Here is a 24,815-nt window from a genome sequence, read left to right on the forward strand (position 1 = left end):
CTTTCTTGTTGCGTTGAGGAAGAGAACATGGGCAGGCAGGGACCAGAAGGTCTGGAATTTTTGTTCCCTTTCCTTTAATTTTTTTTCTTAGGACTCAAGAGAAAAGAAGCCTTTGGAGTTTTATTTACATAATTTGAGTAGTTTAGCTTTAATATGAAAAAACAAAACCTCATCAAGTTTACTACTATAGGACTTTTATATATATATATATATAAAGACGATAAATATCATTTATAATTCAGGCACAAAAATCATCAACCATAAAAGGCAATACAAATACAAATAACCACACATAATTATTACAAATACGAAATTGCATTAACTATAGGACATTTTTTTTTTGGATCAATAGGGTAGGGGAACTAATAAATTATGGAACATCGATTTCATATGTTTTTAATGCATTGTCTTGTCAAAGAGAACCTTTGGTTATCTATAGCATTGACTTCGCAACTTTCCCAACTTGAACTTGATTATCACACCGTTTAAAAATGCTTCACAATCAAACTATTATATAAATATCATCTAAAATAAGATTGGTAATTGGAGAAACCAATAGCTTGTATTAAGAAGAAAAAAAAAAGTTGGTAATAACTAATAGCATTTATAATGGGCTCTTTAAATCACATTCTTAGATAAATCTTAGAGAGGAATTGGAAAAATACAACTCCAACCATGCTCCCTATCCACCTCCTAAAATAAGGAGACCTTTAGGAGCTCCTAAATATGAGGAGAGAGAAAAAACTCATAGTGGCTCTCTATAATATAATACTGATTTATTTAATGAGTATTTTAAACCTTTAATTAATACTAACTATTTTTTATATTATTTTTTAATAGGGATGGACCAATTGAAAAAAAGTTATAGTAATTTTGACTCCCTAAACTAGAGAGCATAATTGAAGTTTAAATTTTATAAAAAACTTTTAAAATAACTTATATATATTTTTAACTAAAATTTAACTAAAAAATAGAGAACATATCTAAAGCAAGCATCCAAAACCTTTGGCTTGGCTGTGATATTTTCCATTTAGATAGGGTCAAACCTTAAAAGAGTGGTCATAGAAACATTTAGTCGATAATTAAGTCAAAAGTACAAGTTCTAAAACAAAATAATGAAAAAGCAGAAGAAAAAAGAAGAAGAGGAGGAGAAAAATACTACGCAAAGCAAACACAAGACAAGTGGCAAAGTGATGAAAATGAACTACATAGATAGAAAATATACATAAATGAGCCCTTTCACACTGTACTCAATACAAATCATGTGGGTCCCAGTCAATTGGCACCTTTAGTGATCATATTTCTTCACCTTCAACCTAAACCTAATACACCTGATAAAACTAATAACATATTATATCTGATCATCACAAAATGACAACAGACAAAAATAAAAAAAGAACGCCCTGTTCTTTTCCTCTCCTCCACTCATTGAAAGACCATGACACAAACACCACCAATCCAAGAACATGACAACAAAGAACACCCCAATCACAGACTTTGATGATGATGATGATTGAATTGTTTAATTGATTCATTAGTATTGATGGAGCATGTCTGCAGTGGCCATGATGGGTTGGTTCACATAAAGCAAATTCCATGGGTTGATGAAACTGTTGTGATCAGCAGAAGCAGAGGCCTGATGATGATGAAGAAGGGTGTTGTTGGGTTCATGGGTTTCAAAGACCCCATTGCTGCTGTTGATGTAGTTGAGGATCTCAGTCAGAGACTCCAGTCTTTGGCTGAGCTCTTCCATCTGAGCCTTCAAGACTGAATTTTCAGCCTCAACATTCATCAAGTGCTGGGTCGTGATGTTTATGCTGGTCAAGATTTGGTTGTTTTCCTTCCTCAGCTGCGTCACTTGGCCCATCAGATCATCCAAGTGCTGCTGCTTTCGCATCCGGGACCGCCTCGCCGATTCGCGGTTTGATTGCATTCTTTTCCTTTTTCTCTGATCCATCAGATGCTGCAAGTCCCCTTCAGAACCGGAGTTCTGAAGCTGAGTGGAACCAGAGGAATTCCCACTAGAGGAAGCCATAACAGAGACACAGAGGACCAAACTATTAAGATCAACAGAAACTTTATATATATATATATATATATAAGGTGATTATATTATATTATATTATATAGATATATCTGAGGGAGTGATGGGAGCTGATTTATGAAAACACATAAAACCAGTAGAGGAAGACAACAGAGAAAGATTGAACTAAATGGGTCCTGCGCCTGAGGGAGGAATCGACCATAAACCCGGAACGGAGGATTTCACTGAGAACTGGAGACATGAATCTCAAACATTAAGAACAAAATGTTCAGCATCAAGATCAATTTTTTGAGAGCAAAGACAAAACTAAATTTGGCTTCAATTTCAAAGGATTAATTGAACATAATATATGGGTTTTTGGTACAGAATCCAACTACCCAAAATTCTTGAACAGAAAACAAAATACCCAGAAATGGAAGCCCCAAAGAGGAACCTAACCCAACAAGAGTAACAGAAAAACCAGCAGCCAAAAATCAGAATGAATTTCCTGAAACCAACCCAACAGCAGCAGAGCCCTTGAGCTAAAAATAGAAAACCAAACAAACAGAGCCTCAGCCCTTAAATCAAGAAGAGCAAGAAGAGCAAGAGAGCCTAATAAGACCTGTAAACTATTGAAGGGGAAGAGAAGAGAAGAGGAAGAGGTTTTTGATGGTATAGAGGGCCCATTTTATAGAAGGAAAAAGTCCTAAACAAGAAAATTAAAGAAAATGCGAGAAATTTAAAAATTGTTTAAAAATGAAAAAAATGAAAAAAAGGTTAAAAGTAAAGAGCTTTGGAATCTCCTCCAATCCCTCTCTCTCTCAATTTCTCAAAGAAGGGGAGTTTGTTGGGGGAGACGTTGATTAGTCATGTGAGGTGTAGACGAAATTTCCACAACTGTCCAGTGCCAGCTGGTGAGCAAACACCATAAAATTTATAAAATTTTAATTACCGGTCTTTCCGTTTCTTTTTTACCTCTCTTTCACCGCCAATTACCAGATTTAACCGTTTTGGTACAGTTACTCAGTCTGATAAGTTGTGCCTTTTTTAATGATAAAGCGAAGACACAAGTGGCACCTGAACTGAATGTAGCAGAAGGAATCTCTGGGATAGAGGTGGTATAAAAGCACAAATCGAGGACAATTCTGTCATTACGGTCTGTTTTCTGTTCGAGTGCCAATCGGAAATTCTCAGCTCATCACTCTTTGTTTTTTTTTTTTTGGCACGTACCAACCCATCAGCTTTTGTATCTTTACAAGCCCAAAAAGTAGGTTAACCCAAATATAAATTATAAAAAAAAAAAAAAAAGAGGAAAGTAAAATTAATTTAGGGGTAATTGTCTTCACTTGCTTAGAGGAAATCCGAGGTTCAATTCACATGAATATGAAAAAAAATTAAATATTTATGGTGAGTTTGATATTTAATTATAATTAATCAAATGTGGACATAGTGTTTATGTGATTAAATTATCTGATAAGTAAATATTATAGTTTGTAAAGAAACCAAATCACCTTAATTATGTTAAGAGGGGGACTAACAGGACTGCCATGAAGGCTAGCTGATATTTGAGGGGAGTAAAAGAAGAGTTGGGGGAAGAATTAAAATAAATAAAAAAGTAGACAGGCAAAAAGTAATTGGATGTCCAAGATTGAATGGGTATTGCTTTGGCTACAAAATCTTTCCAATAAATATTAAGTTGGGCATGCCGCATGCCGCATGCATGCATTTTTTGTATCAGAGTTTGGAAGCTTCAGTTAATCCCACCCAGAGTCTAAAATGATAACCAGCCTTGGACACTGTACAGCGCCTGCTTTACTTTATTTCCCAGCCAATGGCGTGGTGGGGGCTAGCTAATTACTTAATTTATAGATCATAGCTAGCTAATTACTTTACGCGGGCAATTAGGAGTAGATCCTTCACTAATTCATTGTTAATAATGGAAGTCTCCGGTAAAGAAGGCATGCAGTTTGAATTTTTTACAATTTTACTAGATCACGAAGCCAATAATTTCCACATTGAAGCCGCCCGTTTTAATTATAAAAGAAAAGTCGGTTCAATGTTTATATTCGTAGATCCTTCTACTGCTTTCTGCAGAGTTGATATATTAAATATTGTGCTGCATATGAAGATACAGATACAGATACACAGTAACCTCAATGCTTTCTGTACAATATTCCAAATATTCCCCTTGACTTTGTTTAAATCCTAGACGGCCATATGTGGACTTCAACTGGATCCACTCTAATTGTAGCTATGGACCAAACCAAACATCATTATCGATCATGCGTGGTAATTACATATCAGACCCTTGGATTGGATTGGATTGGATGGAAGGACAGATATTCATGTTTCCATTTGCCAATCCAATACATGTGAGTCCAATAAGGTTAATGACATGAATTATAACCAATTACTTGTGATCAGAAAAACTAATGGATTTCTAGATGATTCTTTATATCCACAGGCAGAAACAACAGATATAAAATAATAATAATTACAAAGAAAGGGTGAGTGAGTGAGGTTGAGGTTGCAGGGCAAATGAGCAATAATGATGTACTATTTTAAGGTGGGCACCTAATAACAGTAAAAATAATTGTGCAGCAGTAGACTAGTAGACGAGAAGAGAGAAACCAGTGTAAGTTTTTGAGACATGAAAAAAGGAAAAGAACAGCTTGGGATGGGTTGGGTGGGGATCCACGGTGCACCAGAGCCAGATATACAGATGGTTTCTGGGAAAAAGTAAATGTGGTACTAATGGGAATGGTCTTTTGGGGCAAAGAGAGAACAAAAATAATCTCATTGGCTTATGTTGACGTCGACTTTCATGCTTTTTCTGATACAGAGTGAGGACCTAACTTTTTAACTTATTGGATATATTTCTTTCCTCTTCTTCACTTGCATTGCAAGTTGCATTCACTTGCATTGCAACATAACAAAATTGCCAAGGTAATAACATTATATATACACACAGTCACACAGAGAGCTCCCATTGCAATAAAGTACAAAGGAGGTGAGAGAGACACCCAATATAAATAAGATCATGGCAATTTTCTTCTTCTGATAATGATCCCTCTTTTGTGATGTACATTAATTATAAGGCTAGCTTTTTTTTTTTTTTTTTTTTTTTTAACCCTACAACTTGTGTAATTCCTGACAGTGACCCCATATATATATGTATAGAAGAAGGCCCCAATTTGATATGAAAAGTGATGCAAAGATCCCACTTGTACGCACCTGTTTAAGTGAATGCAATTCACATTCAAAAGGTCTTGTGGATGAAAATAAATTTACCATAAATATCATACTTGACCTCAATTATTGTTGTTGGAGTGTAAAGTTCTGTGAGTGTGTTACTACTAGGTTATGTAATGTTGGTTGTAATTTTGAAATGACAAGGTGGTCCCTTTGAGAAAGCTCCTACCGTTCAAAAATAAACTTATTCTTAGCACTATTGATATAGATAAATCATACATCATTTCATTTCTATAAACAAACCCAAAAAAGGTCAGCTAGCTCTATTCAATTTAATTTTGATTATTAAATTACTTTGATACCCTATTGAGTGTTTTGAGTTTTTTTTATATTTATTTATTTAGATTTTGGGATTAGGCTTGTTTTAAGAAATTTATAAAAAATTCGAAGTGTTTTTGTTATGTTGTAAATGAAATTTTGATGTGTTTTTAAAATCTATTTCAGGTAGGTTTTTATATAATTTGATGGGCATAATAGTAAACCCTCTAAAAAAGAATTGGTGAAAAAAAAATTGAAAATATTTTAGAACCAGCCAGACAAGATACACCATTAGTAATTGGATATAGAGCAAAATAGGGTAGGTGTACTTGAGGCACCGAGGTAGGTGTGCTTTAAAGAGGTTTTGTTAATTAGCCGAGGAGGCACCGCACATGACACGTGGGCCGTGGCGGGGACAACACAACACAAGAACCAGAACCACTTGGTGCCTGCTTCAATGTTGCAAATGGTACCCAGCTAGTTGTCTGTTTTCTTATGCATTTTGATCACGGAATATACTATTTTTTCCCTCCTCCTATCTTCTTCGATTCTTTTGGTAGCAGTTACTTTTCTTAATTGGTTATTCTCACTCAACTGCAATGAGATTGAGTTACTAATTAAACAGATTCTGATGATGACTAGCAACCGATGATCAAGAAAGAATGTTATTATGCATCCTTCTATATGACACATTTGATCACGTGGATTATTTTCATGCTCTTAACTCCAGAAGATTCAATTCAATTCTCTCTCAATTTCTCAAGGGGGCCCTCTGTTGTTAATTACTTATTTTCTAGACACACGTCTGGAATCTTGCGGTGCCCACAAAAGTATATTCCTCTGTATATACGTATTTTGCGTTTCTTCTTCCTCCAGCTAAATTACCTTTGTGTTTTCATCTTTTTCCTCTGTCAATGTCATCTACTACTACTTGAGTTTGAGTGGACCTAAATATAGGTTTCCATTGTCAAAATTAAAACAATAACAATTAGGATTAACAAGAAAAAAACAATAATAATACAACTGTCGTTTACCCTAAAACAACAGTAGGATGGAGCACAGCAGGGAAAAGGCTTTGGAGATATGCCAATAGAAAACTAAATGCTCAATCAGCATCATTTGATCCGTGATTCTCCAAGACTCTGCTTCAAAACAACAACATTACACTCCAACTGCAATGATTCTACTTTTTTTGTTTTGTTTCAATTTGTTATGATTTCAATCTCCCAAAAAAAAAAAAACACAAGTATACACATACAACCGGTCAGCCCTACCTCTTTAATTCTTGTACGTACCCCGTTGGTCGTGAATCGTGATCGAGAGAGAGAGAGAGAGAGAGAGAGAGAGAGATATCCAAAACAAAAAACAAAAGAGATATCGAGAGAGATCTTGAGAGAGACAGAGAAAGTGGTAGTTGGTTCGTAGGGACAGAAGGTCAACTTTTTGCCAAGGGGTCCCCAACAACAATTTTTTTCGTTTTCCTTATCATCATTATAGTTGCCATGATTTTCACATTCTTGCCTTTTCTTTTGTTGCTTTGGCTCTTTTCAAAAAATTAGAAATTAAAATAAAACATGGCAAAATTTTTGGTTCGTCCATCTTCCTATTTCCTTGCATTTGAGGTAGTTGGTGCTTCTTTCGTTAGAGAGCGGTTGGACAGATCAAACACTCAACCATATGACACATCCTTTTTCAGTCCACTTTTTCTTTCTTCTCTCCATTTCATTTGAGACACCTACTCTCAAGACTTGTTAAATGCGATAGCTTGCTTATAATAAATATCTCTCTCTTGAAATGGTATGATGAGTTATTTTCTAGGGTTATGTTTATGGTCAAATTTGTTGTACTACCCCAATCCCTCCTCCCCCAACCAGATGTCAAATTAAATCTGACACATCTCCACTAAAAATGTGGTACACAATAACATTTTTCATAATCTTGCAAGGAAATATATATTTAGTAGAATAATTGTTTTTGAATTAAAAAGATATGTGTTCCAAGTTCCGAGTTCCGAGTTCCGAGTTCCAACAACAACAACAACAACAAAAAGTGACAACTTTAATTAAGGCTGTTTCCTTGTATCTGAGAAGCCACGTGCTAGTTTTCCCCACATGTACAAAACGATATGATCAAGCATGGAATGGAAGAACAGTAAAAGGTAAGATAACCTGTATAATATAGTGCTGTCGTCTCACCTTTCTCAATCCTCTTAAACGAGGGTTACTTACTCAGTTACTTGTCCTTTAAAATATTCTTGCAATATCTGCCTTCGTTGTGAAGGCAATTCATCATACTTATGCATTGTAGGTATATGCTTTTGCTTGCAAGCAATCATGTACGTATATGTATATTTAGATTGAGATTAATATTCTGGTTCTGCACACTGTAATGAAGGGTTCGTACATTCCCCCCATTACGTGCAGAGAGTTGATCAAAGCGGTCGACCGATGTCACTTTAAGGTCACGTGGAAACAAAAAAATATAAAAGCTCCACAGATTGACAAAAGCATCCAATGAACTTTCGCTACTTTAATCCAATGAACACACGCATGAATGTAATGCGCAAGAACATTCCCATTCTTCCAAAGTCTGCTGCCAATATCAGTATCCTATTCTCTTCTTCTTATAAACGCACGCACATCACACCCCATAATAAGTGGGGTTCTTCCATTAAATTTGAATGTCTGGTCTGTATAAAGATATCTATATAAGGAGTGGAACTCATGACTACTTTAGATGTTAATTACAAGTAGTATTAGTATATATTCATTCAAAGCATATATATATATATATATATATGTTTGCTGGTTGCTCTTATTATATGCAAGCTTTAAATTTAATATAATGAAAGAAAGGGCATGCTAGATGAAGTATTTTTGCTCACCATTTTAACACAAGGTGTACTTTCATTACACTTCTCAATATTTGACATGTGTCTATTGACATAACCATAGTTCAATAAATACAAAAATAAAGAGTTAACTATGATTATGCCAATAAACACGTATCAAGTGTTGAGAAGAGTAGTGAAGATACACCTTAGATTAAACTAGATTAGCTAGCTAAGGTTATTTATGTGGTTGAAACTTGAAAGGTGCCAATAAATTAGTTGGGTGGACGTCAAGCCGAAAAGCAGCGGCGCAAATTTTTGTTGTTGGAGCGAGCCAGATAATTAGGGTTAAAAATGTCGGTGCTGCCTAATTTAATTTGCATTTGCAAATTGTATGGGTGTTATGAGACTAATAAATCATGAAAAAGGCGGACCCCCATCCAATTATACACGTACGTGTATGCATGCCCATTGCCCATCTCATCAAACTACACTTTTTAACATATCATTAAACTCTCAGTTCCCTGAAAAGAGAAAAGGAAAAGAAGAGTTCCATCCACCAAAAAGAAAAAAAAGAAAAAAAAAAAGAAAGATCTCGTAATATTTTTGCTTTTGCTTCCCTGCACACACAGGGCATTTATATTTTCTTGGTGGCTTCGTGGGAACATCACCACGTGAATGACCACGACGACTTTGCTGGTCTTTATTAATCTGCGGGAGGGATGTTGTAGACCATCCGTTTTAATACGCACGTTCCCACGTTTTAGGGGCGACGCTGCGTTTAATGAGAGCCCAACAAGCTTCTATCAGAGTTATTAACTGATCCTCTTATTGGGCTTTTAGCTGTGCAACGTCGCCTGAAACCCTAATCACTCTCAGAGGGAGATCATGTTGTACTAATAGGCCTTGTTCAGAAAAGGCTCAGTCCAACCTTGAACCCAACTCCATTATCCGCCGCCTGATTAGTTCTGATAAAATCAGGCGTAATGGCTGATAGAAACAGAGAAAATAGCATATGCCATATGCCCTGCCTGCCTGCCTGCCTGCCTGCAGGCTGCAGCAAAAGTGTTAATTTTATTTTACAAACAAAAACAAGTTTGCTTTTTGTTTGATTGATAGCATAGCACACTTCACCTCAATGGTAAAAGTTCCATCATATCATACAAAATCTTGTAGACATAAAATAGGAACTTCGTCCTTCTTTAATTACAAACGGAAACAAGTTCCGGAGACTTACAAACACACGTATATACAAACTCAAAGACACCGCCTATCGTATGCAAGGCTCAGCAGCCCCTCATAGCTCATAACTCATAACTCATAAGCAAGCTATTGAAGGCGAAACCCGCTGACGCATGCTGCTGCTTCAAGATTATTGGAGTGGAAGAGGGTAGAGATAAATAAAAAGCTAGGCTGGCACCATAACAAAGAGAACCTTCCTAGTCTCTATTCACACCAAAAACACATTTCAAAGGCCTATATGCCAGAGCTACAAAGAAGATGATCAGGAAAACAGTTCCGCATTGCCTGCAGCAGCTTCAGGGTGGTAATGAAGCATTTCCTTCCACATCATCTCCCTTATCGTCTCTTCTCCTAAATCCTCATCTATGTCAAGATCAATTGGTACCTCGGCTGGAGGGTTATTATTGGGATCATACAACGCTGACATGTAAGGGTGTTGGAGTGCTTCAAGGACACTGATCCTCTTTGATGGGTCGAAAACAAGCATCTTTTGCAGTAGATCGATTGCCAAAGGATGGGCATCAGGATAGAGATGGGAGAAGGGGGTCCCAAGAGAATATGGCAGTGATCTTATGTACTTCTTCGCCTTATGGTTGTCTATAAATTGGAGATCCTCCTCCCTCTGGCTGCCAAGGATGTTGATAATGAGTTTGAGCTGGTTTAGACACTCTGTACCAGGGAAGATAGGTTTCCGGCCAAGAAGCTCAGCAAAGATGCATCCAACGGACCACACATCAATGGATGTTCCATAGTTGTCACAGCAGAGGAGGAGCTCAGGGGCACGGTACCAACGAGTGACAACATACTCAGTCATGAACTGGCCCTTTCCTGTGCTAGTACGTGCTAGTCCAAAATCACATATCTTCAAGTCACAGTTCGCATTGATAAGAAGGTTGCCAGGCTTCAAGTCGCGATGGAGAATGTTTGCAGAATGGAGATACTTTAGGCCTCGAAGCAGCTGCAACAAACATTCTCTTTAGTACAAGTGATAAAAGATTAAAGCAAAGACAACAGTTATGTATCTTTTAGGGCTTTTAAAATCAAAACAGTGGAGGACAATTTTAATTCTATAGAAGGAAAAAAAATTAATAAGAGCAAACACAAAAGAATCTTTCCCGAAAAAGAAAAAAGAAGGAAAGGCATAGGGTAGCACAGTAAATGCAGAGGCAGTGACGCAGGCCATCCATCCCACTCTGCTCTTAATAACCTTAGTCCAAACCAATCAAAAGTCGAAATTCATACGGATGAAAGAGCACACGTTTGTTCATTAGTATGGTTCAAGGATACTAGACGATTGCACCTATTTCACTACTGTAGTCTGGTTATGTTATTCTACAGCAGGACCATTATTTGAAACTTCCAAGGGGAAGGTCCACGCATTGGTCTGGTGTTCGCATATAAAAATGTTAGCACAGAGGTCTAGTCTCATAAAGTTATAAACAAAATTATGCATTACCAGTTTTTATGAAACTTCATATGCCCCCACTCGCAAAGGTAATAAAATTTGTAAGTCATTCTAAAATTTATGATGTTTCATTTTCCAAGTAACGAAAAGTAGCCAAGAAAGTGAACTGAATCAACAATATAGTACAAAAGAGCATATGCTGGACTAAATTACCAGAATTGAATAGTTTCACTAGCAAAACGAAGTTAAAATAATCTGACAAGTATTTAATTTATGTCTACTCAGAAAATGCATTTTCCACAATTATAGAAACACAACAGGGCATGGTCATGATGAGTTGAGTACCTGGAAGAGGAAATACTGACAGTGATCGTTAGAAAGTGGTTGGGAGGACTTAATAATCTGGTGCAGATCCGTATCCATGAGCTCATACACCAAGTAGACATCCTTGAAGCTCTTCCTTTGAACTGGCACCATCACATCCTTCAAAGCAATCACATTTTCATGCCGAAGATGCTGCAGCAGCTTCAGTTCCCGCAGCGTCCTCAGCGCATCAATTCGGTTCTCAAACGCATTGTTGATCTTCTTAATCGCAACTTTCTCGTTCGTTTCCCGGTTCACGGAAGAGCAAACGATGCCGTACGCTCCTCGACCGATCGGTTTGATCGGGACGTATTTGGTATCGATCTCGAACAGGGTCTGCCACATGGAATAGTAATGCTTTCCTTGCGATCTAATCCCATTTGGAGGCTCAACTTGAGTCGCCATTTCCTTCACATTAAATTCTATTCATATATTTTCTTTCTCTGCAAAATGTCATCAAAATCATCAAAGATTCAGAAAAGAAACACAACTATTACAGCAAAGTACCATGCTTTCAAATCACATAACCACAAAGCTTACCTCTTTAACTTCTGTGTTCGTCAAACCAATCCAAATTCTCATCTAATACACCGGAAAAATGCGAAAATTTTGCAATTCTCCATAAACAATGTTTCAGAACCTCCGAAGATCGTTCCTCGCCGAATTCACAGACTCAAGCCCTAGTTTCAACTCCAAACCATATATGGCCTCAATTTCGCGCCAGAATTTGCCGCGGTGCTAACGAATCAAGTCATGGAAGGCTCTGAAATTCGATTTCGAATTCCGATCTGTGTCGTAAAAAATAGGGTGTTTGACGAGCAGAGCAAGATTCGTTATCTCATCGCGATCAGACCAGAAGGCAGCTAGTGACAATTATGTGGATTCATTATTTTATCTTTATTTTTCTTGTTTCTGTCTAATGGAATGGATGATGGATCGCAGCATCTCCCACCGGGTTTCGCTCTTGTAACGCTAGCGAGCACCAACGGATATTTTTAATCAGAGGGACCCACCCATTTTGGACAGAGGGCAGGGCAGTCTTCAACGACTTTACTTACATCGTCGTTTAGTCAGATTACGAGATTTGCGACGACCCAAACGACATAAACAATAAAAAGTCCATTCACGTGCTTGACTCGTGACTTTCAAAACGTGGCTCAAATTCGGTACCCGTACCGCCAAATGTTGGTTCCCGTTTTCCACGCGGAGATGGGGCCAGAGACAGACGCAAAGGGCACTGAAGGACTCTGAGAAGGAACAATCTGAAATCGTCTGATCGAAGCGATCAAAATTCACGAGTTGGAAAACAGGAAGAGGCTTTGAGCTGAGGAGCGATGATCTCTCAGTTCTTCATTCTATCGCAGAGAGGCGACAGCATCGTCTTCCGCGACTGTTAGTTTCTCTATGTCTCTTGCTCGGTCGCATTTCATCTGATTCCGAATTTGAAAATCTGTGATTTTTTTATATATAGGTTTTTAGGGTTCTAATTTTGAATTTTGCAAATGGTTTCAGATCGCGGTGAAGTACCGAAGGGAAGCGCGGAGATTTTCTTCCGCAAAGTGAAATTTTGGAAGGACGATGGGGAAGGGGATGCGCCACCTGTCTTTGTAGGGTATTTTCTTTCTTTATTTGAATAATGAGATTAACGCATTAATGGCATATTACTAATCAATTGGCATGGCTAATTGTCCTTAATTCGTTTTAGAATGCGGATGGTGTAAACTACTTTCACGTGAAGGATGCTGGGTTGCTATTTGTTGCGACAACAAGAGTGAATGTGTCACCCTCTCTTGTTTTGGAACTTCTGCGAAGGATTGCAAGAGTCGTTAAAGATTACCTTGGGGTTCTTAGTGAAGATGCATTGCGAAAAAACTTTGTGCTTGTGTATGAGTTGCTCGACCAAATTATTGTAAGTGTCCTAAAAATGTAGCAGCATTCTCAAGTATGAGACTTTTGTGTGTATCTAATCTCTGGCTAACCCGTTATCTATAAATTCCAGGACTTTGGTTATGTGCAGACAACTTCGACTGAGGTTTTGAAGTCATATGTGTTCAATGAGCCTGTTGTGGTTGATTCTTCACAGTTAGGCCCTGCTGGAATATTTATGGTATTCATTACATGATAGATTTGAGTTTAGTGGTAGTCTTTCGTTGTTCACGTTAACTTTGTGATTTGATTGACTTCTTAAACTTGCATGTCTACATCAGGCCAAAAGAATGCCAGTGACAACAATTACAAAATCTGTTGTAGCAAATGAGCGTGGGGGAAGGAAAAGAGAGGAAATTTTTGTTGACATAATCGAGAAAATGAGTGTTACATTCAGTTCCAGTGTAAGTACCACTTGTGTTTGGCTCAACATGTTTAATTTCTTTTTTTCTTCTTGGGTCACAGAGCTCTCAGATGGTAATCAGTTTTGAGCAGTTTTGATTATTATTGTGTTGTTTTTGCAGGGATATATACTTACTTCTGAGATTGATGGTACCATCCAATTGAAAAGTTATCTTACAGGCAACCCAGAAATTCGACTTGCTCTTAATGAGGAAGTGGGTATTGGAAGAGGTGGAGAATCAATTTATGGTAATCTTTACACCATAGAAAATGCTTTTCGGATGTCAGTAGTCTTCTTTAACTATCCTTCTTGTATAGTCTGCTGGTATTGTTGAGTGTGATCTGTGCCTTTGGTCCTGATCCTTACCTTTTGATTTCTTTCTTCTTTCTTTTTACATAATGTACTTTTAGTAGCATTTTCCACTTAATCTGACTATGCTGCCTTTTCCAATAGATTATGGTAGTTCACTTGGATCAGGAGCTGTTATACTGGACGATTGTAATTTCCATGAATCTGTTCATCTTGATAGTTTCGATGTTGACAGAACACTGACATTGGTGAGTGTGGTTGAGACATTTTACTATATAATCACATTTAGTACTTTCTTAGAGTGGAAACACCATAACTATTTTTCTGTTAGTGTTGAAGTTAATAGATCACAGTACTGTTTAATAGGTACCAACAGATGGTGAATTTCCTGTCATGAATTACCGCATCACTCAGGAATTCAAGCCTCCCTTTTGTATTAATGCGCTAATTGAAGAAGCAGGACCATTTAAGGTGAATAAAAAGTTAAAAATTTCTTCCTATCTTAAGTATAGTAAAATCTGATTCCATCTAAAGAATGTTATGTTCTATTAGGCCGAAGTTACTATTAAAGTGCGTGCTGATTTCCCCTCGAGCATTATTGCAGATAAAATTCTTGTGCAGATTCCGCTGCCAACATATACAACTAGGTAATGTGTATTTTGCCTTCTCACTTCCTTCTGTTTGTGAATAAGCAAGATATGGTGCATTTGCAGATAAAATTCTAGATGGGCAGATCAATCATTTTCCTCAATTTTTATTTTTTCTCCTCCCCTCCCCCCCCCCCCCCTCCTCTTATTCATTGTATCATATATTACTCGCTATTTATTACGTTTCAATTTGTACTTGGTGAAAGCTTCGAAAAAATTTAGATGAACTTTTGATAAAGTAGCTAGGTTTTAGGTATTTGTTGTGTTATTTTACTCAGCAAGAATTCTTATTGTAAGCACATATGGGAGGGAAAGGAAAAAATAAACTTTCTTTTCATACTACGCATCCATATCTGCGTTACTGATTACCTTATTTGCTCTGGAATAATTTCAGAGTTAGTTTTGAGTTGGAACCTGGAGCAGTTGGAAACACAACTGATTTTACTGAAGCAAACAAGAGAATGGAGTGGGGTTTAAAGAAGGCAAGGATTTCTTCTCCTCCCTATAATATTCCTTCTCATTCTCTATTTCTACCTTGAAGATTTAGTATATTGATCTATCTAATTTGTAGCAAGCGTTCTCCCCTTGTTTGCATATTACTTTTAATATGAGTTTCTTCAATGTCCAAAATTAGTAACAGGTGCCTTACATTGTAGATTGTAGGTGGATCTGAACATACTTTACATGCAAAGCTGACATTTTCACAGGAATCACATGGTAATATTCTGTTCTGTTTTTCTTTTTTCTTTGTTTATAATGTCGTTTCCGTGTCAGAAGAAAAATAAAGAAACCGGTGTGTGAATGGTACTTTGTTATGCACTTGTATTAATGCAGGAAATATTACCAAGGAAGCTGGACCTGTGAGCATGACCTTCACAATACCCATGTTTAACGCTTCAAGACTTCAGGTAAAGATTTTATCTTTGACCTTCTAAGGACCTAAATTCAGCCAATTTCTGTGGACCTATGGTACAAGCTCAGGGCTCCAAGTTCTCTTCAATGCTATGAGATTGTGTAGGCCCCGAATTCCCTTGCCTTTAGATCCCATCAAATTGCTGCCACCTAATAAAAAGTAACTGGAGTCCTACTAGTGAATGTGCTGTGCAAATTCTGCCAAATTAGCTTCGTAGTTGAGTTAGTTAACCTTTGTATGAGAATCAAACTCACAATGCAGAACAAAGCTGTATAATAAACCACGAACTTCACTTCTTCTTTTTTTCTTTTTTTCCTGTTTTACATTCATTTATAATCATGTTTTTTCAGTGATTTTAAATGCTTTTTTCTCCATTTGTTTTGATGCAGGTGAAATACTTGCATATAACAAAGAAGTCGAAGAGCTACAATCCATATCGATGGGTGAGATATGTCACACACTCAAATTCCTATGTTGCCCGGTTGTAATATCTCATCACCCTATTTTGTTTTTCCGTTTTTCCTTCTCTCTCTCTCTCTCTCTCTCCCCCTCTACGTGTGTTTCTTGCTTCTTTTTTACCTTTACCCACCCAGAATGAATGCAGTTAAACAAAAATGGAGTTAGTTTCTTATTACCAAATCAGATTTTATCTTTGTCCTGTGTACCATCATGATGACCCACTAAAGGGGAACACATAGACTTGCCCATGATGCTTGAGAGAATACCAGACTAGTAAAACTGACTGGAGTTCTTTGTGTTTGACAGCTGGTTATTGTTACCTGTTCTTTTAGGGAAAGTTCGGATTGACGATATAACTCGGAGTTAAATTCTTTTTATAGTTTGTCTGCTGGAGATTAGGGTATATATTATATAGTGCCAATTGATGGCTTTCAGGGGAACTTGATTCCATTTCATCATCTCTAAAATTCTGAATAGAAGTGGTGACAAGAACTGGATGGTCTTATCTTTAGATTATCCTTGGAATAGCCGATATCCAAATGCCCTTAAGATCAAGTGCTAATTCCAAATGGCCAATCTTAAAGAAAGTCACCAGATGCCATACATAGATTCAACCAATCTAGACCTAAAGACACCCAAAAGAAAAGTTTTTGGCTCCCTTGATTTTCAAATTGTTGATTATCTTTGGCATGGGCAATTTTCTACTAATATTGCTTTAGGAATTCGATGCCATTTCCATTACTTTCGTTGTCCAAACTCGCCTCTTTTCCCTTTCCCTAGTGATTGACTAATTGTTATCAACGACAGGAATCATGTCTAATCATTTCCATCACGGAAGGTTAGTGAAGGAACTGGAAAAATCAAACTCATCTTTAGCATAAAATATGAAGCCTTTCCTTTAGTTGGTAGCATAAAAAGCTGGTTAATACTTTAGTTGGTTCAACGCACCAAGCAGACGTAATTTTATTAAAACCATGCCGACAATATTTTTGAGCATACAGGTGGTCTAGCTTAAAATTTTATTTTCTATTATTATGAGTGTGATTATATATGATTATGACTGTAAAATCAGATAAAGCTTTGGCCGAAAGCCAAAAGACAAACCATATAAGTTCGTAAAATGGGAAGTGGAGAAAGAGATACTTATGATTTTTGAATATTGATTGATGAAAAGATTAAGAATAATTCCCATCCAAATGAGTCTTACTTTAGAGAATCGTGTGCAATGTATTTATTTATTATAAAAAAGAATATTTGGGGCAATCATCTTCGCTGGGATTCTGTCATATATGCAGAATTCCCTGCCAGCCCAGCCAGGTATAGGGACTGCTCATGCCGGTGGACCTTTGCATTATATCTTGTTGTGGAATAAATAGCAAATGAAATTTGTGAAATTCTAATCTCCTCCTGCCTGCCTGCCCATCATCAACATTTTCCAAGTCATCTTCAATGAGAATAGCTTGAAATAAATTAACCCCGTGAATTTGTATTCTAACCAGTGCCTGCTGCCGGTTGTAGGCAGTGGCAAATCTTATCCCATTGATCCTTCGTTAAATTGGTGATGATTTTGAAGAAAGCACATCCGAATGGCCTAGCTTTGATAGCCTCACGTTACTCGAATGGATCCAGATCCTCTACTTGAATTTTCACTGTGATTATCTGCTTGACTTATTCTTTCTCTTTCAGTCACATCATTTAAATTTTATTCCGGGACTTTCAGAGCCAACACATCACGCTTAAAAAAACAGAAATATTTACCATTCATGAACAGTCACAACCCATCACACACCATTTCCGTTCAAATATGAATTAAATTTTCTTTTTCTTTGTTTTTGTGTGAAGGACTTACTTCATGTTACTGGAATGTACTTGCAGCTCGTACTCGGCAGACTTATATAGGTGTTCGGTTCTTTAATTCACTGAATGAACTCAAACTCGTTGTATATTTTATTTTTCGTAATTTTATAAATTTTTAGAAGGGCAATTTCGCCACCATTATTTCCATAATCAATAAATATTACAATTTTAAAATATAACGTAAATGAAAAGGAGTTCAAATTTTGATTCATGAAAAAAATAAGATAATTCAATGTAGGGATGATAATTTTTCCCGCAAATTAGGAATTAATGGGTTGGATATCAAGGACAAAAATAGGGTCTATGAGAACGGATTTGGAAAATTTTACAAAATAGTTTAGACATGATTCCTGTTGGGATTCTGTCATATGCAGAATTCTCTGCCAGCGGCCAGCCAGGTATAAGAGGACTGCTCATGCCCGTAGACCTTTGCATTTCATCTTCTTGTGGATTTGACCTCATCTGCAACTGCCAACTGCCAACTGCAACCATTGGCGGCAAAATGAGCTCCAGTTTTTACCTACCTCTTTTACACGTAGGTTTTCCCTCTTCTTACGAAAATAGAAATTTCTGTCTCTCAGTCCCACTCTCAATCGAAATTTCTTTTTTCAGTGTGGAATTGGAGCAAAAATTGTTTATCGTCAAATTAAAAGAGATCCGTACTCAAGGTACAAGTAATACAAGTAAAAATTAAGATTTATTTATTTATTTATACAAGAAGAAGAAGAAGAAGAAAAGTGAAGGTGATGGGAATCTTTTGATTCTCTGAAACACGTGGGGTATGCAATGCAAGTGATTGACATGTGACCACCCGGTAACTGTAAGTGATGATGATTATAGCTCCCCAACCTCCAAACAGGAAGCACAATGTGCAGCTTGTCTATTTCCCAAACCCAATTAATACTAAAGATTTATTTAATCTCTTCACATACAAATTCATTCGCGTATTGTGTGTATATGCTTTCTTTCTGGTCAGTTCACTGAACTCGAAAATGTCGTTTTACCTCATCATCATCATGCATGCATTAGGTAATAGCCTAATAATAGCCAGACATTTAAATAGCGGCTTCTCTTCTTCCTTGGGTTGAGAGAGTCTTGGCTTTGGGACAAATGGAATAGATGTGTCATCTCTCTTTTCCTCCCTTTTCCTTTTTCTCACTGCCATCAATCCAACGCTAAACATCAAATATTCTAAGCTTTGGCTTACAATAAATGGTAAATAAAATAAAAAGGCAAAGTGTTTGTAGCTTAAGCGGTTGTAAGTAGTTATCTCTATACTCGAGGTCCTATGTTCGAATCCTCCATCCTATAAGTATCGCTTCTATCAATAAAAAAAATAAAATAAAAACAAGAAGAAGATCGGAAATGGCGAGTATATATTCTGTTTCATATCTATTTATGACTTTTATCATGTCGTTTTGTTGTTGTGCCTGCGGAGTCCAACTTAATTGTTGGACCATATTGCTGCCGCACAAGCTTGTGATTTTCTCCATGGCTTTACCGGTGCGGGTGGGCAGGAACTCAGTGAGTTTTGTTGCAGCAAAAAAATGCTGGATGCAAGTTGTAGTTTTTAATGCCAAATTTATTTATTTATATCAGGAAAAAAAGAAAAAGGAGAAATGATAAACATGTATGTGAAGATGATATTGATGACCTCAATCGTTTGAACTGCACTAACATGTTGGCTAAACACTCACTGAGTTTACTTAATTATGAGTTTCAAATAAAAATAATAAAGAGAGGGAAGAAAACTGGTACCCGCGACTTTTCAAAGTTTAGGCACTAATTTTGCAAATTACAGGTTTGCTAATGAGTAATTAATTAGAAGGAGTAATTAACAAGTGTGGGCATATAGTAAGCCTAATGCACATGCTCTCTTCCTAGCTTCACTCCTGAAGGAATCTCATCGTACCGTCCCTCATATCCAACCGTAGATATTGTTTCTCCACTCTACTTAGCTAGCCACCTCCCCCCTCACTTGATTACCTTGTCTTTCAATCAATTCTGTCTCTCTCTCTCTCTCTCTCTCTCTCTCTCTCTCTCTCTCTCTCTGTGTTTCAAGCCTTTTTAAAACCACCCTCAGCCATCAGCAATCAACAAGTATACACAATAAATTACTCCAAAAATTAGCAAAAGATGTTAAAATCTCAAGAACAGCTACCAGATTGCTTTTATCCAACTCAACCAGTACTAATCCACCCAAACACACCAACCCCGAAGCATTGCCTCTCCCTCTCCAATCTTGATGACCAGAAGTTTCTCAGATTCTCCATCAAATATCTCTACCTTTTCAAAAAATCTGTCAACTTAGATGGCCTCAAATATGCCCTCTCTAAAGTCCTTGTTGACTACTACCCATTGGCTGGGAGGTTGAGGACCAGTGCTGACCATGATCAAAAGCTTGAGGTTGACTGCAATGGAGAAGGTGCTCTCTTTGCTGAGGCCTTCATGGATATCACTGCTGAGGAGTTTCTTGAGCTTTCCCGGAAACCAAACAGGTCTTGGAGGAAACTCCTGTACAGGGTGGAAGCTCAAAGTTTCTTGGATATTCCTCCTCTTGTTGTTCAGGTCAGTTCCATTTTCAGATGCAATAATTTTGCTCATTTCTATCTTTTCTTAATTATAAACTTTCCCATGAAACAAATATATTTTCTGATACAAAAAAACAGAAAAAAAGTTTGAAGTCTTGTTTTAAACCCAGAGGCAGAGAGAGAGAGAGAGAGTTCATATATTTCTTTCCTCAACATCATCTACAGTTAGTCATAGGGTAATGTCATTTATACAAATAAATAAACTTGAAAATTTCTCTCACCTGTTTCCTTCAAAGATTTATTATCTATTTGAATATAGGGAAATTTGGCATTTTCTCAATTAACTTGATGATGATGATGCTTCAATATCTTCTGACATTACCAATTATAGGTAAAATATTATTCATACATATTATACACTTCCAAGTTCCTCTGTTCTACATGCACTTTCCTTTTCAATCATTTTATCTGAGGGACAAGATGAAACCAATTTTCACTGCATTACACTGACAGCAAGCAAGTCATCTTTCACCCAACCCAACTAACAAAAATAAGGGAAAAAGAAATGTGGACAACATCTACCCTTGGTCCACCAAAACACATGGCTACTTTTGTCTTTTCAGTTAAGGTGACGCCAAACCTTTTTCAAAATTTCAAACTATCTTTTGTATAATTTCTAGTAGAACCTAGCTAAGCTACTTCAATTTTCTTGTTTCTTATTCTAAATTTACTTAATTTCTAAGTAATATTAAAGAATATTTAAGAATTATATTAAAGTGAAATAAATTGGGGTAGCAATTGTAGCCAATAGCCTTGGTCCTTTTGTTATTCAGCAAACGTTAAAAAGGTGTGGGTGAGAGAGCCTATATCCTTCATCCATGTTGCTCCAAGAAAATGACCCCAAGTGCCAACTGACGCCTTCTCCTACTACTCATCGTATCTCTCTTTTATCTTTTGAGAGTGCTTTTATTCATTTGCATCCATATCATCCAATTCATATTCATCATCATCATCACCTCTTTTTAAAGCATATTCATAACGTTCTATTTTTCATCCCCACTCTTTTTTTTTCTTACTTTTTAAATATTTTTTAAAGTTTTAAACGTGGTCTAGATCAATTGACCGGATAATTGAGCTTGCCCCTTTCATTCAAATTCCAATTTCATTATAACCCGTAGCTCGTAAATTAGATTCATTTAAAATAATTAAATTATGGGTACAAATTTTTATGGGTGTGTGTGATGAGCAAAATGCTTCCTGTCAACAGAATTGTAATGACTAATGTGTCCTTCTCTTTGTGACTCAAATTAGCTGTAGTTTCCTAAAGAAAAGAAAAATAAATATGAAAAATAATCCACTTTGCAGGTTACAAGTCTCCGCTGTGGTGGCATGATCATGTGTACAGCAATCAATCATTGTTTATGCGACGGGATCGGCACATCTCAGTTCTTACATGCGTGGGCCCACATAACAGCAAATCCCGACCTCGATCCACCAATCTCACCCGTACACGTCCGCCACGTGTTAAAATCCCGGTGTCCTCCACAAATAACCTTCCCTCATCCTCAATTTACCATAACAAGCAACAACAACGCCAAGGACAACAGCACAAACGTGGACATCTTGAGACTGCTTCAATCTCAGCCGCTCGTCCCCACATCCTTAACCTTCACCCAGTCTCATACCCTTCACCTCAAGAGACAGTGCGTACCGTCGCTAAAATGCACCAGCTTCGAAGCCCTAGCAGCTCACACGTGGCGCTCCTGGGTTAGATCATTGGATCTGTCGCCCTTGCTCAGCGTGAAGCTGCTTTTCTCCGTGAGCGTACGGACGAGATTGAACCCACAAATCCCACAGGGTTATTACGGCAACGGGTTCGTGCTAGGATGCGCCGAGACTACTGTGAAGGACTTGGTCGGTGCTAACCTGCGCCACGGGGTTAAATTGGTCCGACAGGCTAAATCAGATGTTAATAATGATGATTATGTGAGATCAATGGTTGACTTATTGGAGGACAAAACGCTGAAGACAGATTTGAGTAGGAGTTTGGTTATATCGCAATGGGCTAAGTTAGGGTTAGAGGACTTGGATTTTGGAGAAGGGAAGGCATTGCATATGGGTCCTCTAACAAGCGACGTTTACTGCTTGTTTTTACCAGTCGTTGGCGATTTGGATGCTGTGAGAGTGCTCGTGTCGGTGCCCGAAAGCATGGCTGACAAGTTTGAATATTACATGACAGAGTTTTTGAGTGTAGAAGAAAACAATAATGGAGATCATCATCATCATGCTAATGGTAATGGATATCATGTGGAAGATCACAATGGAAATATAGTAAATTAATATTTTATCAATAAGCTTCTGTTTTTAAGTTTTTAAGTCTTTCACTCTCAGCCAATGTATCATGTGTATAAGTTTCATAATGGGAGAGGGAGCAGCTCACTGTAACATGAGTATTTTTAATTTTAATTGTAACTGACTGACAAGGTTTGATGAATTAGACTGACTAAAAACTTGTATATGCAAAGCCTTAGATTTCAAATTAGCCTTTTAAGCTAAGAAAATAGAATGCAGTTAAGTGTGTTTTTGTCCCAAATGTGGGCTATCCCCCCCGCAACACACACATACACACACACACAAAAACATCCCAAACGCGGTTAACTTACTATTTATTTTCTTTACGTATCTTAAATCCAACATTAAAGTCAACAATAAGATATTAATTGGGTAGTGGAAAGGTAATAATGGCCATTTCAAAATTCCATGTGAGACAATGTGTAAAGGCAAATCAAAGTCTTATCATTTGTTAACAGGCTTCCATACAAATTTGAAGCTACAAAACGGGGATAATGTCGGGTTGCGTTGCATTTGGATTTAGTTGGTGTGATATTATGAGTTTAGTTGATATGGCGCTATGGCTATCTTTAGTTTGCTTGAGAGGATATAGAGTAGTTTGATGTGGTTTGTTTTTTGTTTAGGATATTTTATTTCCTTTTGGCTTTTGATACGAATTTGTCTTTTCTACCATTACGCGACAAATCTTTATTACATATTTGAATACATATATTTCTGGTTACTAGAGAAGTTATATCTATATTCGCACGTTAGTTGTGTTGTACTTGTTTTTGTTTATTTTATCAATACAATACTATCACTCTTAAAGAAGCTAAAGCATACAAGACTATGCTTGTGCATTTTGGGAAAGTCATAATTAGATCCATGTAAGTCGTGTCATTATGTTCCGATCACAAATTTGGGTTAAAAAGACGTTGAGAATTTAATCATCTCTCTCTCCTCTCTCCTCTAGTAGCTTTTTGGCCCATTCTCTCCGATATCCTTTCTTTCTTATCAATTAATTCGTGATGGGGTTTAGTAATTACTATTAATGATAATTGTAGAAATGTCACCCGAACTTATATCTCAGTTTCTATTTTTAAAAACCCTTAAAAATGAACAGAAAATTGGATGGTGTTAATGTCAAATGACAATCATGGATTTTGAAGAATTAAGGTGACATTTCTCTTAAATTTTTTTTTAAGGGTATAAGTTGAGGTTACATATCTACAAAAATCCCTCACTATTATATTATATAGCAAGCATATATAGATCCTCCTCCTTATTAGTCTTTATCATGCGTGGTCTAGAGATAAGTTAATATATTATATAACATTGAGAAGCAGTGTTATTAATAAAGTAGGATATCATATGTAAAATTAGGTATATCTGCTAAAATGAGAATCCAAGCCGTCCAACTCATATGATTTGCCCCTTCATTGCATCGACTTTATTCCAAATTAAAGCGATGAAAAATGTTTGTTTTAGCCATCCCCATTGAAGAAATTATGCATTTTAACTTTCTTCTAAATATAATGTAGGCAAAGAACCGGTTCGCTTGATGACTTGGTCCATCAAAACCAAATAGAAATTGGTATGCTAAATGTGTACATATATATATATATATATCTCTCTCTCTTTCTTTCTGAAAAGACCTATAATCGAGCCAGTGAGTTCCTTTCATTATTCTTTCCACAAATGATCGAGCCAGTGGGTTTTGAAGGAAATAAAAAGCTTCACAGCAGTAGTGTGACTTTAGAAATGAAATTAGCTAAAGATTTGAAAAATCCAAATAATAATTTCGATTCCAAACAAGAAAACAACATTTCCCTAGCAAATATGGAGCATGCTCTTTCTCCTTAATTTATTCATAAAGTAAATGATGGTGCTGTGATGGTAATCTTTTGTCTGAGTGCTCGGAAGATCGATCTACACCATGAGTGAGGTGAGGTCGGTGTTATCTTTGGAGGAATCTCAAGTGTACACTTCGCCTTATTTGGAGACATTATAATTTATTTATATGATTTAAAATTACAATTCCACGTTTTCAAGCGCACTCTTGGAAG

General features: G+C 36.9%; 4 protein-coding genes across 4 annotated transcripts; 2 read left to right on the forward strand and 2 right to left on the reverse strand.

Moving 5' to 3' along the window:
• Window positions 1,184-2,705, reverse strand: LOC18788985 (bZIP transcription factor 11). The gene has a single exon (XM_007223539.2). The coding sequence runs from the start codon at window positions 2,033-2,035 to the stop codon at window positions 1,535-1,537; it is 501 nt and encodes a 166-aa protein (XP_007223601.1). The 5' UTR covers window positions 2,036-2,705; the 3' UTR covers window positions 1,184-1,534.
• Window positions 9,471-12,336, reverse strand: LOC18790031 (mitogen-activated protein kinase homolog NTF3). The gene is made up of 3 exons (XM_007225711.2): window positions 11,914-12,336; window positions 11,356-11,816; window positions 9,471-10,563 (listed from the first exon to the last, which is right to left on the reverse strand). Exons 2-3 carry the CDS (start codon window positions 11,776-11,778, stop codon window positions 9,868-9,870), a joined length of 1,119 nt encoding a protein of 372 aa, XP_007225773.1. The 5' UTR covers window positions 11,779-11,816; window positions 11,914-12,336; the 3' UTR covers window positions 9,471-9,867.
• On the forward strand, window positions 12,515-16,335 carry LOC18792143 (AP-4 complex subunit mu). The gene is made up of 13 exons (XM_007222084.2): window positions 12,515-12,765; window positions 12,886-12,980; window positions 13,079-13,282; window positions 13,373-13,480; window positions 13,581-13,703; window positions 13,824-13,950; window positions 14,156-14,259; window positions 14,378-14,482; window positions 14,564-14,658; window positions 15,053-15,140; window positions 15,315-15,375; window positions 15,493-15,566; window positions 15,961-16,335. The coding sequence occupies exons 1-13, from the start codon at window positions 12,708-12,710 to the stop codon at window positions 16,057-16,059; spliced, it is 1,341 nt and encodes a 446-aa protein (XP_007222146.1). The 5' UTR covers window positions 12,515-12,707; the 3' UTR covers window positions 16,060-16,335.
• LOC18788656 (omega-hydroxypalmitate O-feruloyl transferase) lies at window positions 19,722-22,957 on the forward strand. Its single transcript, XM_007227230.2, has 2 exons — window positions 19,722-20,455; window positions 21,784-22,957. The coding sequence occupies exons 1-2, from the start codon at window positions 20,024-20,026 to the stop codon at window positions 22,756-22,758; spliced, it is 1,407 nt and encodes a 468-aa protein (XP_007227292.2). The 5' UTR covers window positions 19,722-20,023; the 3' UTR covers window positions 22,759-22,957.

This window comes from Prunus persica, chromosome G1 (assembly GCF_000346465.2).
Source record: "Prunus persica cultivar Lovell chromosome G1, Prunus_persica_NCBIv2, whole genome shotgun sequence".
Classification (NCBI taxonomy): domain Eukaryota; kingdom Viridiplantae; phylum Streptophyta; class Magnoliopsida; order Rosales; family Rosaceae; genus Prunus; species Prunus persica.